General features: G+C 43.9%; 1 protein-coding gene across 7 annotated transcripts in view; it reads right to left on the bottom strand.

Moving 5' to 3' along the window:
• Positions 1–13722, bottom strand: part of ank2b (ankyrin 2b, neuronal) — a 794414-nt gene that overhangs the window by 251974 nt on the left and 528718 nt on the right. For all 7 annotated transcript variants that reach the window (XM_059645900.1, XM_059645896.1, XM_059645912.1 and 4 more), the window contains 2 exons: positions 7692–7793; positions 2149–2247 (listed from right to left, as the gene is read on the bottom strand). In XM_059645900.1, coding sequence (XP_059501883.1) covers positions 2149–2247; positions 7692–7793 — 201 coding nt within the window. The remainder of the gene's footprint in view (positions 1–2148; positions 2248–7691; positions 7794–13722) is intronic.

Genomic DNA, 13722 nt, shown 5'->3' with positions numbered 1-13722 from the left:
ACTATTGACCTGGTTAGGTAATTGGCTTAGCATCAGGAGACAACAAGTAAAGGTAATGGCTGTGTCCTATAATTAGCAGGGTCTGACTTGAAATGTGCAGCAAGGATTTGTGTGGAGCTCCAAGTACCCATTAAATTTATGGTGGCTTAGATGGGCACGGTAGAAAGCCAAGGCCTTCTAGGCTTAAACTTGGGAGACAGATTACATGAACAGATTTATTCTGTGGAATTTGATAAGCAAAAGAGGCTTCATCAACTTTAAGTTATTATAGGAAAGCTGTAATGGTACATACAAAAAAACAGTTTTCAGGGAAAAATGGTTTGGAGCGGCTAGGACAGAAACGGGGAGAAAATTCAGAAGTCTGAAGTGCAGAGAGACTTGAGAGTTCTAGTCCAGGATTCTCCCAAGGTAAACTTGCAGGTTGAGTCTGTAGTCAGGAAGGCAAATGCAAGGTTGGCATTATTTTGAGAGGACTTGAATATAAAAGCAGGGTTGCACTACTGAAGCTTTATAAGGCTCTGGTCAGGCCACATTTGGAGTATTGTGTGCAGTTCTGGACCCTAAATTTCAAGAAGGATGTCCTGGCCCTGGAGCAGGTTCAGAGGAGATTCACAAGAATGTTCCCAGGAAAGAAAAGCTTAACATATGAGGAACATTTGAGGACTCTGGGACTATACTCATTGGCATTTAGAAGGATGAGTGGGATCTAATTGAAACTTGCAGAATACTGAATAGCCCAGACAGAGTGGATGTTGGCAAGATGTTTTCATTTGTGGGAGAGACTGGGACCCAAGGACCCAAGGACACAGCCTTAGAGTAAAGGGAAGAACTATTAGAACGGAGATAAGGAAAAACTTCTTCAGCCAGAGAGTGGTGAAACGATGGAATTGACTGTCACAGAAGACTGTGGAGGCCAGGTCGTTGAGTACATTTAAGACCGAGATAGACAGGTTCTGAATTATCAAGGATTACGGGGAGAAAGTGGGAGAATGGGGTTGAGGAACTTATCAACCATGACTGAATGGCAGAACAGATTCAATGGGCTAAATGGCTTAATTTCTGCTCCCGCATCTTATGGTCTAATAGACAGGAGGCCGACAGAATCTCAAAACTGAAACTAAAAACTTTTCTGATCTATTCTACTATTTTTAACCAAAGCCACAACTGCAAAATTTCTCAAATGCTCTTGAATTTATCCATTGCTGAATCATCCCAATGCCATCTCAGCCCTCTGCTCATTTAAAACCCCATTTACCAATGGAGCTATGTGGCTCACCAGTGCTCTGGTCTCAGCCTCGTTCGAATGGAGCCCAACCCAACGGAACAGCTCACTCCTACCTAGCACCAGTGCTACTGCCCGTGAATCATCTCAGCTCCCTAATTATCCAACTCAATTTAAAGTGATTTCACATTACCATTGGTCAAATTCTGGTGATACCTAAATTATCAAAATCTGGACCTAAGTCAGGGGACGCGTAATAGGACTCTGCAGAGTACCTAAAGTCCTGAAATTGCTGGGAAGCTTAAGCTGCAACTGAGCAAACATCTCTTTGACCTGTCCCAACTACAGCATCACCTCCACCAACCCAGCAAAACATCTTCCCATTTATCCACTCAACCACACACACGTCATTATTCCTTCTGCATCACTGAGTGAAAATCCTGGAATGCAATACTGAAGACTCACATCAGAGCTACTTTGTTAGACGTTCCAAAAGAAATAACTTCTAATAATAACCAGGGACATCTTTTAATCAATCCTTCTACCCTGTCAATTTGCATTAGACTTATTCTTTCATTTCGTTTCTCCAACATATTCAGAGAAAAGGATTTTGATTGATTAATCCTTTCCAATGCTCTGTTTACACTAATAATTAGCTTAAACCAGAAACTCTGCCTTCAGAAGTTAAGTTGTGATATTAATGAAATGATGTGCAAAGCTTCAAAGCAGGAAACACAACATTACAAGATAGAGCCATAGTGACACAGATAACAAATATGGATGTGGTTTCCTGTGCTGGTTGACCTCAGGATCTCCATTTTATTCTGACTACAAGAGTGTGGCGTTCCTATCTACTTGTACTCTTCAAATATAATGGCATAATTTAAGGAAGCATTCTATTTAGTGGATTTGAAGTCAGATATTACCTTTGTCGATGAATCAACAACTGCACCTCTCTCTAATAATTCCTGCACAAGATCCACATGTCCTTCTTTTGCTGCCAGATGTAATGCATTGAGGCCATTCTGTAACAGTAAAATAGACATACCATTGTAGAACTACATTTCAAGTGAAAAACATACACACATATGATTACTTGTATTCAGATGAATTAATGTGATGAATGGTGTACGTTTTGAATCCTTTTGCATATTATCATTTATGAAAGTATACAGCTTGTCTGGTTCATCTACATGCTTAAAAGAAGTAATCAACAAACATTTCCATCAACAATATTCAGAGATGTAGTCTGTTTAATTTGGAGCTTTACTTAAACCCCTTAGCCGTAGACAAATTGGAAAGCTGAGCTCTTAAAACACTATGCACAATATATGTTAATGTATGTAAGGAAAACAAACTTCAGTACTTCTGTCTAGACATATTAATTGGAAAATATAGCAATCCAAATAACTTGATTAGAGCTAACCACATCATCACGTGAATCTCTGGATTTCAAGATACAACCTGAGCTACCTTTTCATTTAATTTTTCAAAATTCTTTGTATACAGTTTTGAAAAGGGAGTTTGCTCTTAAGACATAACTTTCTACAACCAATGAAATTGGAACTGGGTATCTTTAATGATCAGATGACAGGCGGCTGATCCATTTAAAATCTGTTAAACCAGTTAGGAAGTAAAATCAGAGCAGCTGACATAAAATGAAAATCCCTCATTCTGCATACAAAAAAACTCTTAGCCACACATGTAACTAGAAACAATCCAGCAGCAAGGTACAGCCAATTTGAACAAAAAAAATGATATCTAGGTATACCAAAAAAAGCAGGCATCTACATAGAAACACAGAAGATAGGAGCAGGAGGCGGCCATTTGGCCATTTGAGCCTGACCCACCATTCTTCACAATCACGGCTGATTGTCCAACTCAATAGCCTAATGCTGCTTTCTCCCAACAACCTTTGATCCCATTAACCCCAAGTGCTATAACTAGTTGACTCTTGAATACTTTCAAATACATTAGAGAATGTATGTCCAAGTCAAGAAAATGAGATCCACAGAGTTACTATTGATACACCTGCTAGCCCAGTCATTCTAGTGGCAGAGGACATAGATCTGGGATTCTGATGGAGCAACCTTTGCAAAATGCTGCAGGAAAATCCTGTAGAGTGTACACACAGCAACCACAGTGTGTCATTGAGAGTGCAATGAATTCAAAGATGGTGGGCGGAGACAAGTCATTTAGTTTACTCTGAATAGTTTCAAGTCTCCTAACTGAATGGGCGCAGTTGAAATAATAAAAATGTGGACAGTGTTCCTTCTGATTTGTGACTCGTTACTGGACAGGATAAAAAGTGAGGCATTCAACACAGAATAACCAGGCTGTGCCCTATTCTTATATTTACAGCATTTATGTGGTTGTACAGTTCAGTTTCTAGTCAGTAGAGAGCACACCCTGCCCAAGCCACAAATCCACTTCCAGGATGTTTATGGCAGGGAACGTACAGATGTAGTATTCATGAATATCAAAGCAGTAGCTCAACATTTTGGAACAAATCTTCCAAAATTTGAAAATTTTCAGTTTATCATGGCTAGATTTGAGTGCTGAGTCCATTCACTGCAGTAGTGGAAGTTCAGGGTGGAGTCTTGAGAGAACTGGTCAATGAAGAAGCTGCCTGTGGAACTTCCATCCAATTAAAGATACAAGTGGGCTCCATAAGCACATTGTCATGCCAACAGCAAGGCCCACTGCTTGGTGACTGGCAAACTCTGTTGTGTAACTATAAAGGAGATGTAAGAGTACAGGGTACACATGGGAGGTGCCATCATTATCAGGAAACTGGCTGGCAGACTATCAGTCTGAACGGCTACTCTGTATTAAGTACTCAAGTTATGGCAAGCCTCTATTATAGGAATTCATCAGATCAGCTTGACAATATTTTGCCAGTGGCATCAAAATGCCTTACAATCTGATGTAGCTCCGATCTTTCACTGTGCTGCTACTGCCCTGTGTTTTGGGATTTTTTAAATTCATTCGTTGGATGAGGCCCAACATTTATTGCCCACAGGGCAGTTAAGAACTAACCCCACTGCTGTGGGTCAGCTGTCACATGTAGGCCACACCAGGTATGGATGGCAGTCTCCTTCCCGAAAGGACATTCGTGAAGCAGATGGGTTTTTCCCAACAATCGACAATGGACTAACGATCATTATTAGACTCTTAATTCCAGATTTTTTTGTCACATTTACATTCTACTATCTGACATAGCTGGATTTGAACCTAGGTCCTCAGAACATTACTGGGTCACTGGATTCACAGTCCAATAACAGTTCCACTAGCCCATTATCTCCCCCGAGTTGCTGACAGTGCAGGTCTGTATGATATTGAAGACATTCCCCCACATGGGTGAGATTGCTGAAAATTAATCCCTTAACTACTATAATCACGTGATATTGGCTATATTGTAAGTTTGGGTTTCTGGTTTTTGAGTTAGTAATCTCTGAGGTTTCTATATATCAGAAGTTTCAATGGCTAACTTGTAGATATTTTTGTGATTTTTTTTAAATGGATGGGTCTTTGAGCACCATCAATGATTTATTTGTTATCTTAGATAGTTTTTCATCCCAGTTAGGTAAATAATGGGGCAACAAGGTTTGAGTGTAACTTCTGGAACTTGTTTCCTTTCTAAGCATTGGGGAAACACCATCACTTGTGAACATATACTTTTGGGTTCAGTTTGACTTTGAGTTTTGGGAAGTCTAGTGAAGAACTTGGAATAGGATGGCTGTACAGACCACTGCTCCAGAGAAGGGAAAGATATTTGGTAAATTAGGTGTATTAATGATAGTTCCAGACCAAAAATGTTGGAATAAAATCCTAATGAGGTTATTTATTGCTGAGCATATTGAAGCTCAGGTGTATAATAATTTCAGTAGGAAGTTACCTGCAATTGCAGTCTAAAAGTTGAAGTCACAAGTAACTTAAACCTACTAAGGTGTGAAATATAAGGACTCTGATGTGAGTGTTGTGAGAGTGGTGGTTTTGGTGTGGTGGCAGGGGTGTATTTTGCCAATTATACAAAAGTGGTTTTGTTTCTTTTCAATTTATGTAGCAATATTTTGGGAGTAATGGGATTATACTCTTGCTGAGCATTTAAAACTTTTCAATTGGTATTCAAAAATAGTGTGTTTGGTTTATTTTTTTCCCCAACTTGTGTTATTACTAATCTTTGATTTCATTGTGAAAGTAAAATCTACCACATTGCATGTTTATGTTTCTGCAAGAGACATTTTATTAAAACCAAAGCAAACCAAAATGTGATCTATTACGTCAGGTTTCTGCCTGGGATCTGATTTATCTCATAATACCATGAGCTGGAGTCGTAACAACCGCCATAACACCACTGATGTGTAAGTTGCTGTCACTGGTTTCAGGTTCTCTCTGGAAAAAGTGACCAGCGGTGAGAGCTCCTCAGCAAATCAACTTTTCATTTTTGTTTTACCCCAGCAACTGGCATTTTCATTGCCAGGGACCTGCAAAAATGATGTTGTTGGTGGAGCTGTTCAATGCCAGAGGTGCAAATTTTACTCGACAACCATCAAACCAAATTTGAAGACTTCTCACCAAGTTCCCAATTGTGAATACTTTTGTGAAGTTGTGAATTTGGTGTCTTCACTTTTATGCTATTCTTGATTATTTCTTGAATTTAGTTTACACTTTTGGATTGGTATACAGGGTCAAACTTTACAAATTTGAATTTTTGTCACAAGATATGATAATTACAAATTATAACATATTTCTTAGTATCCAAGGTAAAATTTAGAAATAGTTATTAAGTTCACCAGCTGATAGACAAGGCTTGACACATTAAAGTACATTGCCTATTATCTCTAGAGTCATCTGCGGTGAACCCTCTGAATGACAGATCAAGTCCTTTGAACATTGAGACTGGAGATGGTTGTGCTTAGAGCAGAGAATGTGGGACAGATTCCACAAGACAGAAACAACTTGTGCATAATATTGCAACTAGCAAACAACCTGTTCCCACTTCTGCAAACAAGGGAATGTATTTAAACTGAAATGGTTTTACATTGCTAGATTCAGAAGTTAAGATCTGTTTTTACCTGTGCCTTATCCGCACTAGTTTACTGGCTCAGACACACTGTGTAATAGTGCATTTGTGGCCTAGTCTGACAGCAAATACAGTGTTTCAAACCTTCTTTATTACTGCTGAACCTCAAAGTGAATGGTTAACTGCAACAATAAAACAAAATGTCTAAACCTACATAAACAAGTAGCATGCAACAAAATTAATTCATGTTCTATTGTTTCTGCCACAGAAGTAGTGACGCATTATTTCCAAAATGATTTTGACGGCAATTAAGGTTCACAAGCTACTTAATGATTAGATGAACTAGAATATAACATACTGAATGTGACAATGCAATGGAAACATCTAAAGATGCACAACTAATGAATGATTGTGCTAGATTTTGCAATGGACAGGAGGAGTTGACAGTAAAATGTCAGCATTCATCCTTATTACTTTGATTGCAATTTCAAGATACTGAGCACGTGCAAATAATGCCGAACTAAGATTTAAGGTAATTATGGATAATGTCATAGGTAAACCAGAAATATAAAAAAAATCCTAAAGTTAGGAGACAATTGATTTTAATCCTGCACTTTGTCTCAATACAGTCTGTACTGTTTGGCCCCACTGAACATCCACCTCACTCCAGTGAGGACTTGAACTCTCTCGCTCTTACCGCTTGACTGGAATCTCCTTTAAAAAGTTGCACTTTGCTCATCAGGCATAACTGAATTTTTAATGGTAGTGTAACTAATCCATTTTGATAAACAGAAATTATATGAAAAAAATTTAGAATCATGCAATTCTGTTAAATGATCAGTTAAATTATTCTAAATTTGCTTTTTTTAAAAAACTGTTCCACAGTCATTTAGCTTCTACTTTTGCTGAATACGTACATCAATTTGTTTGATGTTAAAAAAGATGACATTTTCTTTTACTGTATTTACTTTCCTGGCCAGTTTTAGGCATCAGTTTAGGGGGTGAGGGCTTGTGTTTGGCTGCTTTGACACAATTCTAGACACACACTGGAAACAAGAACCCTGTAATCAGTTGCAGCAAACTATACAGCAACAGAGTGGGCATTCTCACTATAAAGATCCCTGGAATACTTAGCAAAACATATTTACTTCATAGCTAACAGTAAGCACGCTGGCTTCAACACAGACCGCATAATCCTACACAATGAAACACGGGCAATGAAATGGGGCGACAGGAAAGACTGGATGGTGAATTATGTATTATAAAGAGGATGATGCCTGCAAATTTCCTTGGAACTTTACAAACAGTGGAAACACACTTTTGTGCAGATGTAATACTGTATGTCCATAAAAGCCCAGCAAAATTCTAACACATTTTTACTCAAGTCATAGGAATTTTCAGTAACAAATCACAGTATTCCAAAATGCTAATAACAGTACACACCTGATTTGATGTGTTGATATCTATCCCTCCTTTGAGGTATTCAAGCACTTTGTCCAGATTCCCTGCTCTGGCAGCACGGAGGAAGCTTGCATTGCTGTCAGACTGTAAAAGAGAAACACCATCAATTAGCATGTGCTTTACTCCACTTGTGGAATACACTGTAATCAGGAATTCGAAACAGTAAACAGTAAGTATTAGTTTGTACAGAACAACAAGAATAGGCAACTCTCACTGGAAACCAAGCTAAGTCCATCAAACTCCTGGCCTAAAGCTGGCTACTACATTAAACTTCTTTTTTCAACAGTTAATCCGTTGGTATTTTAAAACTGTTTATCATTTTTGATACAGATAAATGGAATTCTCCGTTCACGAGACAGGTGTCACCACGCCAGGCAGCCACTTTGGACTGGAAGAAATGTTGCTGTTAATTTAAAAAAAATCACTTCAGTCTGACTATAATAATGTCCACCCAAAATACGTGTCCTTCAAACAGTACAGCTGAAGTTATCCAAAATCATACGAATACTTGAACGGGAGAATAAAATTAGGATAAACTAGTGGCTTGACTGAATAACTTCATGACAATTCAGAATAATCAAATACTTTCAGCACAAGCTACTTTTCAAACAAAGGTATTTTTCCCCTGCAAAGTTACTTTAAAACTGACAAGGAAGCCATTAGGAGTTGCTGGGTCTGATCTATCTAACTGTTATTGCATGTGAGACAGTAAAATACAAAACAAATAAAATCAATATGTAACAGAAATATATTGCACACAGACTTTCATGATAACTCATCCATTTTTTTCTTTATATGCCAATATGCCTTCTGCAAGTTTCCAAAAATACCTGTTTTAATTACATATTTCCAAAATGTTTGACATATATTTTCACATTATCATAGGATTGATTCTGCACAGGGGGCTAAATTGGATACTGCCCGAAAAGTGAGTTTAGACCTCATGATGTGCAATTACCCAATGATGGTGCAACGTGATGCCAGCAAAACGCCGATTTTGTGTCAAGTATTATAATGAACAGTCACCATTAAATGTATTGTTCTGCAGCTACAGGCATCAGCAGGTAGTCTAAATCATGAGCGGCAAACACAGCTTAATCACTAGTTAGCATTACTTCACGCCAGCCTGCATCTCCTAAGCGAAGGAGCATAGTGGCTACAACCGATAGTAGATGTCCTTGTATTAGGCATTGTGAAGTGAAAAACTGTTTAAGAACGGCATGACCTGGGAGACAGCATGCTTCAAGGAACTCAGGCAACACACTGAACGCCTTTGTAGAGATGAAAAGAGAAGGGCCACACTGAAGCAGTCTAGGAAGTCTTCGAGAAAATGCTCAGGAAGAAGTGGGACAAGATGGTCATCACACAGTCAATGCCAAAGTGAAGTGCTGAGGAAGCAGATGCAATCCTGCAAAAAGCTAAGTATACCAAACAGTGACCCTAAGTTTTAAAGTAATTTTGGAAAAGGCCAAAAATGAACCACAAAGGTCCTGAATTGGGGGAAGATTATTTCAATGAGACAAGGCAGGATCTGGCCAAAGTGGACTGGGAGCAACCACTTGGTGTAAAATCCACAGAGCAATGGGAGACATTTAAAGAGGTGAAAGTGGGTGTGCAGGGCTAAGATGTTCCTGTAAAATTGAAGGGTGGGACCATTAAAACCAAATAATCCAGGGTGCCAAGGAATGTACAGAATAAGATAACGAAAAAAGAAGTTATGATATATCCAAAAGGTTTAAAACAGTGATTGTCCTAAAGCAGTTTAGAAAGGTCATGGGTTGCTGAAAGAAGAAATTGAGAAAGAGAGGACATGAGTGGGTAACATTAAAGAAAATTAAAAGCAATTTGAGAGTGTACTCAGGGCAAGAAAACAATTAGAGAAAGAATAGAGATAATAAAATGTGAGGCTGGATGAACACAGCAGGCCAAGCAGCATCTCAGGAGCACAAAAGCTGACGTTTCGGGCCTGGACCCTTCATCAGAGAGGGGGATGGGGAGAGGGAACTGGAATAAATAGGGAGAGAGGGGGAGGCAGACCGAAGATGGAGAGTAAAGAAGATAGGTGGAGAGAGTATAGGTGGGGAGGTAGGGAGGGGATAGGTCAGTCCAGGGAAGACGGACAGGTCAAGGAGGTGGGATGAGGTTAGTAGGTAGATGGGGGTGCGGCTTGGGGTGGGAGGAAGGGATGGGTGAGAGGAAGAACCGGTTAGGGAGGCAGAGACAGGTTGGACTGGTTTTGGGATGCAGTGCAGTGGGTGGGTGGGTGGGGTGGGGGTGGGGGGGGAATTGGGGAAGAGAGCTGGGCTGGTTGTGTGGTGCAGTGGGGGGAGGGGACGAACTGGGCTGGCTTTGGGATCCGGTGGCGGAAGGGGAGATTTTGAAACTGGTGAAGTCCACATTGATACCATTAGGCTGCAGGGTTCCCAGGCGGAATATGAGTTGCTGTTCCTGCAACCTTCGGGTGGCATCATTGTGGCAGTGCAGGAGGCCCATGATGGACACGTCATCTAGAGAATGGGAGGGGGAGTGGAAAATGGTTTGCGACTGGGAGGTGCAGTTGTTTGTTGCGAACTGAGCGGAGGTGTTCTGCAAAGCGGTCTCCAAGCCTCCGCTTGGTTTTCCCCAATGTAGAGGAAGCCGCACCGGGTACAGTGGATGCAGTATACCACATTGGCAGATGTGCAGGTGAACCTCTGCTTAATGTGGAATGTCATCTTGGGGCCTGGGATAGGGGTGAGGGAGGAGGTGTGGGGACAAGTGTAGCATTTCCTGCGGTTGCAGGGGAAGGTGCCGGGTGTGGTGGGGTTGGAGGGCAGTGTGGAGCGAACAAGGGAGTCACGGAGAGAGTGGTCTCTCCGGAAAGCAGACAGGGGTGGGGATGGAAAAATGTCTTGGGTGGTGGGGTCGGATTGTAAATGGCGAAAGTGTCAAAGGATGATGCGTTGTATCCGGAGGTTGGTAGGGTGGTGTGTGAGAACGAGGGGGATCCTCTTAGGGCGGTTGTGGGGGGGGGGGGGGGGGGGGGGGGTGTTGCGGGAAATACGGGAGACGCGGTCAAGGGCGTTCTCGATCACTGTGGGGGGAAAGTTGCGGTCCTTAAAGAACTTGGACATCTGGGATGTGCGGGAGTGGAATGTCTTATCGTGGGAGCAGATGCGGCGGAGGCGGAGGAATTGGGAATAGGGGATGGAATTTTTGCAGCTGGGTGGGTGGGAGGATGTGTATTGTAGGTAGCTGTGGGAGTCAGTGGGCTTGAAATGGACATCAGTTACAAGCTGGTTGCCTGAGATGGAGACTGAGAGGTCCAGGAAGGTGAGGGATGTGCTGGAGATGGCCCAGGTGAACTGAAGGTTGGGGTGGAAGGTGTTGGTGAAGTGGATGAACTGTTCAAGCTCCTCTGGGGAGCAAGACGCGGCGCTGATACAGTCATCAATGTACCGGAGGAAGAGGTGGGGTTTGGGGCCTGTGTAGGTGCGGAAGAGGGGACTGTTCCACGTAACCTACAAAGAGGCAGGCATAGCTGGGGCCCATGCGGGTGCCCATGGCCACCCCCTTAGTCTGTAGGAAGTGGGAGGAGTCAAAAGAGAAGTTGTTGAGTGTGAGGACGAGTTCAGCTAGGCGGATGAGAGTGTCGGTGGAGGGGGACTGGTCGGGCCTGCGGGACAGGAAGAAGCGGAGGGCCTTGAGGCCATCTGCATGCGGAATGCAGGTGTATAGGGACTGGACGTCCATGGTGAATATGAGGTGTTGGGGGCCAGGGAATTGGAAGTCCTGGAGGAGGTGGAGGGCGTGGGTGGTGTCACGGACGTAGGTGGGGAGTTCCTGGACCAAAGGGGAGAAAATGGAGTCCAGATAGGTGGAGATGAGTTCGGTGGGGCAGGAGCAGGCTGAGACGATGGGTCGACCAGGGCAGGCAGGTTTGTGGATTTTGGGAAGGAGATAGAAACGGGCCATGCGGGGTTGGGGAACAATGAGGTTGGAGGCTGTGGGTGGGAGGTCCCCTGAGGTGATGAGGTTGTGAATGGTGTTGGAGATGATGGTTTGGTGCTCGGGTGTGGGGTCACGATCGAGGGGGCGGTAGGAGGTGGTGTCAGAGAGTTGGCGTCTGGCCTCGGCGATGTAGAGGTCAGTGCGCCATACTACCACTGCGCCACCCTTGTCTGCGGGTTTGATGGTGAGGTTGGGGTTGGAGCGGAGGGAGCGGAGGGCTGCCCATTCTGCGGGGGAGAGGTTGGAGTGGGTGAGAGGGGTGGAGAGGTTGAGGCGGTTAATGTCTTGACGGCAGTTGGAGATGAAGAGGTCGAGGGAGGGTAGGAGGCCTGGGGGTGGTGTCCAGGAGGAGGACTTGTGTTGGAAGCGGGTGAAGGGGTCAGTGGAAGGAGGGTTAGGTTCCCGGTTGAAGAAGTAGGCATGGAGGCGAAGACGGCGGAAAAACTGCTCTATGTCCAACCGTGACTGGTATTCGTTGATGTGTGGTTGTAGGGGGACAAAAGGTGAGCCCCTTACTAAGGACTGACCGTTCTTCCTCAGTCAGTGGGAGGTCTGGGGGGACGGTGAAGATGCGGCAGGGCTCAGTGTGGCTGTCTTCTCTGGGGTTGCTGGCTGCGGAGGTTGTGGGCGGGGCGATGAGGTCGTCGGCCGTGGGCGGGATTCCGTCGGCCGTGGGCGGGATTCCGTCGGCCGTGGGCGGGATTCCGTCGGCCATGGGCGGGATTCCGTCGGCCATGGGCGGGATTCCGTCGGCGGTTGGAGGATCGGGGTGGGCGGCAGCAGCTGCGGTGAGGGTGGTGTGTGGGGTGTTGTACCTGGAAGTGGAGGTGGTGACTGCAGCAGCGGTTCCGGAAGTTCTGTGGCCAGCGGAGGTGGATGTGACGTCATCGGTGGGGTCTCCGGCCATGTCCTCATGGTCAATGGCGGCGGGTGCATGGTGGGGGAGGGGCAGGGACAGACTCAGGATTTGGGAGGCGCAGGAATCCTCTTGTGGGTGGCAGGGGCCAGTGAGTTGGTTGTACTTACAATTTTTGGTGTCCAGCAAAGCTGAGTGAAACTGGGTGTTCAGTCTGTGGATCCTGCGGAGGATAAAAAACAGCAGAGGTCCTTTGCAGGTCTGGGAGAGGGAGGCTCTGAGCTGGGGCAGGCTGGATTGCAGTGCCTGGAGGTGCCGGCGCATGGCTGCAAGTGTCTGTTTCAGGACTCGCAGGGAGAAACGCTTCTGAAGGGTCTGAATGCTGTGGGTGTAGAGGTGGTCACGGTTGGGGCAAAATTGGGAAGGCTGAAATGTGGACTGTAGTCCCTTGGGGATGATCTGGTTCCGTAGGCAGGTGCTGAGGAAGGTGATGTGGCTGTGGTACCTGGTTTGCTTCAGGACATGGTCGAGCAGTTTCAAGGCCGAAGAGATTACAAGAGAGTTGCAATGGGAGAGAGATTCCCTGAAGTTGGTCTGGAGGGAGGAGGGTAACTTCTTCAGGTTAGGCATCCCTGGAAGAGGCTTCGCAGTGAGGTTAAAATAGTATCAGAGATAATGGGAACTGCAGATGCTGGAGAATAGAGAATAGAGAAAGAATAGAGCTTGTTAGGGACCAACATGTCAATCCATGTGTGGAGCAGGAAGACATAGCGGAGGTATTGAAATGAGAGACTCTACATCTGTATTTGCTGCAGCAAAGGATGATGTGGGGTACAGTAATCAAGGGAGGGGAATTGCGATGTACTTGAACGAGTTTTAACAAGCTTGAAAAAAGATAAGTTCCCAGGCCCAAATGAGATACAGCCCAAGTTACTGTAGGGAGGAGATTACAGGGGCTCTGACATTAAGTTTCACACCATCTCTGGCCACAGATGACTAGAGGTTCTGTTTTCCAGAAGAATGGTAGAAATAAACAAGGAAACTAAAGGCCACTGAACTTAACATATGTGGCAGGAAAACAATTGAAATAATTCCGAAGGGACAGAATTATTTCCACTTGGAGAGGCAAGGATTAATCAGAATAGTCAACATCACTTTGTAAGGGGG

Source organism: Stegostoma tigrinum, chromosome 1 (assembly GCF_030684315.1).
Source record: "Stegostoma tigrinum isolate sSteTig4 chromosome 1, sSteTig4.hap1, whole genome shotgun sequence".
NCBI lineage: Eukaryota > Metazoa > Chordata > Chondrichthyes > Orectolobiformes > Stegostomatidae > Stegostoma > Stegostoma tigrinum.
The sequence above is the reverse complement of the archived record's forward strand: the minus strand, read 5'-3'. Positions and strand labels throughout refer to the sequence as shown.